The following is a 6,952-nucleotide window of genomic DNA, read 5'->3' on the forward strand; positions in this document are numbered from 1 at the left end:
CGCAATACCTGTACGGTCAACTGCCACGGTCGACCGTGACGTAGTTTGACTGTTTCCTAAACTGTTTTGGATTCTGTTTCTACCGGGACTCTATATATACCTTAAATGTTTTTAGGGTTTATACAACATGAAAAAAGAGAGTTTTTGACTGCAGAAAGAGAGAGAATCTCAGAGAGATTAAACCCTAGTTTGAGAGCTTGTATTTCTTCTTTAATTAATAAAGAAATTATGTGGTGTGGCTCCCGAGGACGTAGGCACGTTGCCGAACCTCGTTAAATCTGCGTGTTCGTCTCCTTTACTAGTTTTGCAAGGTTAGATCTTTATTTATGGTATTACTCCTACTTTTCTACTTTCAACACAAGGTCCGGAAGGGTAAGGATTCGATTGATTGTTTCGAATCCCCAACAGTTAGTACATCATGAGAAACATTAACATGCCGTACGAAGTTAGATTTTAATAAACAATTGTACTTAGATGAAAAAATATCAAACTATACTTATCCAAAAACCAAAATATATAGTAAAATGTCATATATTACGCAAATAGCTTTCCCAAACATATTGGATCGCCAAAAACAAAAACCAGGTTAGGGTTCGGTTAAAAAATGTTAAATTAAATCTGACAGTGTAGATTAATTTGTCTTCTAATCGATGGTTTGGAGGCAAATTTCAATGATCCAAGAGTTGATTCCTAGATTTTGGAATGTTCTGAACGGGATGGGAGGGTTTGATTTCTTAGATTTTGTCAGATTAGTCAGAAAGTGCTGATAGGTTCTGTTGATGGTACGAAGACAGATCTGATGGTAGATACGGCAAACGCGTATGCAACGGGTGAGACTGATATAGAGAATCAAATGTGATTCTATCAGTAGATATGTTAACATATAATTATTCAGTCATTGGGGGGCAGGAGTTGGTTAGTACATAAACTCAAGGAGGATAGTGTCTAGGTGGAGCTTACAAGCATACATAGAAATGGAGACGATGGCATTAGACTTGATGATGATGAGCGTTCATTTTTGGTCCAAGCTAAGTGATGGATGAGATAGAGACATCCGACTCATGGTGTGGAGTAAGAGAGGTGGATTGATATGATTCAAGACGAGCGATGTAGGTGGAGCACATGGATAATAAGCGGAGGAGGGCTATTGTCACGCTCAAGTCAGGAGGAGAACCATGTTGATTTGCTTCTAATGTTAGAGGTGGCGGATTTGTGGTGCGCTTAAGAGAGGTGGAAGCATCACGACAAGGCTGATGAAAGTACGGGTCGTAGACGCATCAAAGTTAGAGTATAAGTGTTCTGATTAGGAGTGTGTATGCTTCAGATTGAAGTACAAAAGAAATAGAAGACTCTAGCAGGAGAGACAAAGTTTCAATATGGCAATGGTAGATTATTAAGGTTGCTTGGGAATCAAATCCAATGTGGAGATTGTTAGGATTGTATCTTTGATTCTTTATATAACTTCATGAGAATTAGATAGGGCTAGAGATCTATTATGATAAGGGAGATTGGATCTCATCATGATTAGGAGTTTGAATCATATTCTAATTAGTAAGATAGGCTAGAGATAGGGTTTTGGTTTCCCTATACATATTCTTCTATTATAGGAGGAAAAACCAAGGAAAGGAGAGAGCCATTATTCGTGTAATCTAGGGTAAGCAGAGAGGGTAGTCTGATTCAAGTTTATTGTACAAGAGGTGAGAGTTTTGTAGTTTTTATCCGTGTAATAGATAATAATATTTGGAGAGGATTTCACAGCCTTTGTCCTTCCAAAAAAATTGTAAGGAGTGAGTTTTGTAGAGAATATGAAACTTGATTATGTATGTGAGGTTGAGAGATTAAGAGACGAAAGTTGATGGTTCATCTTGTGGTTCTTTCTGATATATAGTGGATTTCTACTATTGTTGCTGCGTGGATGTAAATAGAATTGGTCGACCGAACCACGTAAATCTTGGTATTCTTTGTTCTTGATTATGGTTGTTATCTATCTTGTTGATCATGGGTTGACTTCCGAGTTATGAAGATCATAATGTGCGGGTAGACTAAATTCTCCAGCAGAATGATATTCAACAATCGATTCGTGATCTTTCATATTCACTATGTTATGTAAAATTGGACATTCTTTATCTTATCAACTCCTTGATTGGTTTTTAGTAGAAGCATCCATTCTTCTTTTTACGTTCTCACCATAGAAAGAATCTCGAATATTGCATCCTCCACACCTTGGTAGATGGTGAAGAGAGCTTTATTATCCTTCTTTCTTGAATTCTTGAATTGATCCTTCAATTCTTTTGTCATAGACATCTCTTCTTCTGGTGTCTCTGACTCTTTATAGTCATCTACCACAAGCTCTCAAACATCCATGCGAATTTGATTGGTGGTGAAAAAATAGGCCTAATTGCACTTTTTGTTGACTTTTAATAGCATAAAGTCTTCGAAAAAACTTTCTGTACCAAACCGATTAATGGGGGTTATAAAACATACCAATTTGATAATTTATCCTAAGTATTATTATCAAAACTTTTAACGGAGAAATAAAAGAGGTATAGTATTTTTTTTGTTTGGTGGGGGGTGGGGGGTGGGGGGATGTTCTGGCGAACTGATGAATTGAAAATATAAAAGTCACTTTTTTGAAGTGAGAAAATACATCCACGTCAGCAAAAAGTAAATACATTATTTATTTACAAAAATAAAGATGATGTTGCAATACTATATTACATTATATTATTTATTTATTAAAAATTTTACTATATTTTCAATTATCTTTTGATAACTAGGCAAATAAAAGTTGCTTGTTTAATTGTGTACACAGCAAAATTAAATTCCTTGATAAAACTATATTTATCTTATCATCCATGGCTCATATTGATTGTTTTGCTCATATTAATTTTTATAAATTTTTCTATGTTTGGGATATTGTTATCTAGGAACTTCAATAATTTGAGGACAAATTTAAAATAGCAAAGATACAAGGGACTAATATAGAGAAATTACAAATATTAAACTAATCTTCCAAAGCCCAGAGAGCAAAAAAGATCGCTTACTGAAAGGGATTATTAGTGAAAAAAAATGTTTCATATAAATATATTTTTAATTATTTAAAGTTGTCCCAATTCCACTCTCATGTGAGATCGTCACTTTTTTAGGGGAAATACAACATGCATTAAATTCTATGTGGCACAATTTTTGCATTTTACTTTCACATGCACTACCGGTAAAACAAACACTTGAATTAATGAAAGGGCCGGGATCACTTTCTCGCTTTCATTTTTCACTTTCTTACTTTCATTTAACAAGAGTTATGAGGACTAAGTTGCGAAAACTAAATGAGGGGACCAATTTGATTATGAAGCTATGGTACAGAGGCGAAATCGGCCTTCTAGGCATTCTTTTTTTTTTTTTTGAGAGAAGCCTTCTAGGCATTCTACCTTCTAGGCATTCTTTTTTTTTTTTTTTTGAGAGAAGCCTTCTAGGCATTCTATTTGCTTTGTTATTGTATAGTTTGCACTCCTATCCTACAGATTTCATGAGATTTCTTAGCTAGTAATTAATACTAAGAATTACTATCATCACCAAATTTTCAATAATAATTCCGAATCAATATGCTACGCCCCTCCTAATTAAGATACGATTCCTACCTTTGCTCGGGCTTTGAGGTCTATATAACTAGAATTCTTATGTTCCCTCTCAAAAGCTTTTGTCAATCCAATCCGGTGCAATCCAATGGAGGACAAAGAAATCAGCGAATCCATCCGCGTGTTCGAAGAACTCTCGCTCACCGACGGCGACAGTAACCTGTCGGAGCTTCACCGCGACAGCGAATCGTCAACTCGGTCCTCTAGACGATGAACGGCAAACCGCAGACCCTCCACGATCGAAGGCGCGCGCACGTGGATCCGGCAAGCCTCTACTCTTCCACGTCATCACCGTCCTCACACGCAGCACCCCATCTCTCTCCCTCGGACACCGTCACAACCTCCAAGAAGCGCTCAACGCTCTTCTCCCTTTGCTGGGCCAAGATTTCATACGTGCTCATACACGCACCATAATCGATGCAATAACTCCTTTGCTAGCTTCTTCGGATTCCACTGATAATGAAATCGCAAGAAACATCGTGTCGAGCCTCACTGGCTCCGTCGGGTTGGACTTCATGACCGATCTCATCAATCCCGATATCTTCACCTGCAACGAGCAGCACAACAGCAGAGCCGTGCAAGTCTTGACTGCGGTCGCTTCGTCAGTTGGTACCGCTGCGCTCGTACCGTTTCTGGAGAGCGTCTGTTCAATCATGAATCCAGGCAGTGCTCGAGATGCGGGGTATAGGACTGTGAGGCAAATTGTTATGGTTAATAAAGACAGCGTAGTTCCTCACATGACTCCACTAGTGAATATCGCATTGAAGGAGATAGCCGCAGGATCAAACACTTGGAGTGTGGCATCTGCTGCCAGAGCTATCGACTCGCTTGCCCGGGCCGCGCACTCATACGGGGTTAATGATAATTTTAGCAAGGCGATGCCTGTGATTTTTCACTGTATGAGAAATCACTTTAACCGGCGGTGGACAAAATCCGCTGTGGCCTGCGCACAAGCAATCGGATCCATCATTGAGCTGACAGAGGAGCCAGACAAGAGTTTTTACGCTAAGGAACTGATGGAAACTGTTTGCCGCGAGAATTTTGGATCGGAGTCTTTGGACGAGGAGACGACAAGGGTTGTTATGGCGGTCTACAAGCAGTGTCTTGGTGCTAAAGAGGTCACTGGTTTGGATGTTATGGGATGGCTCAACAACGAGGGGTGCGTGTTCAAGTCACTTTGGGAAGGAGCCGGGAGTTGAAAACTTTCGTCGACCTTTTTGTTGAATGATAATGCTTAATGTCAGCTAAATTTGCTGTAAGCTTATGAGTACTCTCTAATAAAGAATAGTTGGGAGTACGTGCTACAACGAAAACAAAAATTTTTGTCCTTTGTCATTAAACAACTGTGATGCATGCCTGAATACCAGCAACTTTTGGTTAGGTTTATGTTAGTTGCGAGCCAATTGATTTATCATAGCCATAGCAGCAGACAATATCCAGGCTATTCAAATTAGCCCCAACACGTTCTCATGGCAAATCAATTGATTTACTTTCCTCCATAATTTGTGTTACCAAGAAATGGCAAATATGACATGTATCCATAATCTATAGACAATCAACATACCCACACAAAGTCTAAGAGAAAGTCGCATTCACTTGTTTGGTTTGAAGGAAAACCAAAAGAAAGTGATTATTAGATTCCCTGAAGAAAACCCCTCGTATAATTTTACTACAACAAATTGTACTTTTCCCAACGCTTATTCCCGACGCATGGTTAAATACGTCGCCAAAAATTATGTTTTTCCCGACGATTTTAGTTAGCGTCGGCAAAACATATATTTTTCCCCGCGTTTATAATTAGCGTCGCTAAAAGTGTATATTATTTGCGACGTTTTAACTTAGCGTCGGTAAAAGTGTATGGATTTCACGATGTTTTTATTTTCGTCGGTAAAAATATATATTTTTAGCGATGTTTTAGGGTTGGTGTCGCTAATAGTGTGCATTTATCGCGACGTGTTAGGTTAGCGTCGCTAAAAGTCTCTTTTTTGCAATTGACCATGCTTTTTTATTCATCTCCGTCGCCAAAAAAAACCCGTAACTTTTTACCCTACACGCACAAGGGAGGGAAAATTTCCCCCATTTATTTTCACGAAAAAGAGAAAAAAAACCAAAACCCCCTGTCCTCACTCGCTTCGGCCGCTCAGGCCTCATGACGGCTCCCTCTCCACTGCCCACTGTCGCCTCGAACTGTCGCCTCGACCACCTCTCCTCCCTCATCCTCGCCAACTAGAAGCAGGTTGAGTAATCGATCATCGATGAAGCTCATCGCCAATTACGACGGTGATCTGCTCATAACTTCTCAGATCCTCCGCATCTCCGTCCTCTTCTTGGTCACCGCCGCCGCCTTCTACCTCGGAAAGCACTTTTCCAACGGCGAATACCCTTAGTTCATCTTCTACAACTCCTCCGCTCCCACCACCACCTCCTCCGCGGCCGTCGCGGTCTCCTCCAACGCTAACCTCACCTTCAACATCTCTGATCTGAGCCCACTTCCTCCTCCACCAGTGAGGTACGGGGTCGTCGATGGGAATGGGACGATGAGTACCGACTTTGATTCTGTTGCAGTTATTGAACTGGATCAACTAGGTAATGTTTCTTTTCTTTGGTGAATTTTTTGGGTTGCGAATGAAAGCTCGAATTTGGTAGCTATGATTTCGAGAATTTGAACATCTAAGCTGTAATTTAGATCAAGAGATAGTAGAATGCCCCTCCATGCTAGATTAGATAGGATCCTTTATAAATAATTTGGAATTGGGCACAAAAATTTTCTGTGTGTAGTCAAAAGGTTTATGCTAGCCTTATATTAATGAGATCATGTTCCTGTGTGCTAGGAGGTTAAAGAAGACTTAAAAGTTTAAAATGAGTTTTAGGTTTGAAAAAAAGTTGGCTTCAATCTAAGGATTTTGAACTCTGTGTGCAGAATTGGTGGAATGCAGCTCCTAAGTGTAATTCAGAGATATGAAACTTTGTTAGAAAGTTGAATTTCCTGAGACTAAGGTTGAAAATGTTGTCAAAGGAATATTTTTATTAAAATAAAATACTCCCAATGCCGATATCTACTTGTAAAATAAAATGAGTACGAACCCTGTGCAAACATGATTCATTAAGAATAAACTGCTTTTTAATGGTGCGATTATAGCCCAAGAGATCATTAATGATTAATTGTCATCAAAATAAGAAATAAGAAAGGATCTTATTGGAACTTTGATTATGCAAAGACATGTGATGTGTTGGATTGGAATTTCATTTTTAGAGGTTCTAAAAGCAAAAGGGTTTGGGGAGGAATGGATGGAAATGTACTTATAGGGAGGAAAATA

The 6,952-nt window shown here is 39.1% G+C and overlaps 1 protein-coding gene across 1 annotated transcript; it reads left to right on the forward strand.

Moving 5' to 3' along the window:
- LOC109839029 (splicing factor 3B subunit 1-like) lies at positions 4,151 to 4,834 on the forward strand. Its single transcript, XM_020407461.1, has one exon. The coding sequence runs from the start codon at positions 4,151 to 4,153 to the stop codon at positions 4,832 to 4,834; it is 684 nt and encodes a 227-aa protein (XP_020263050.1).

The sequence above is a fragment of the Asparagus officinalis genome, chromosome 4, assembly GCF_001876935.1.
Source record: "Asparagus officinalis chromosome 4, Aspof.V1, whole genome shotgun sequence".
In the NCBI taxonomy this organism is placed as follows: domain Eukaryota; kingdom Viridiplantae; phylum Streptophyta; class Magnoliopsida; order Asparagales; family Asparagaceae; genus Asparagus; species Asparagus officinalis.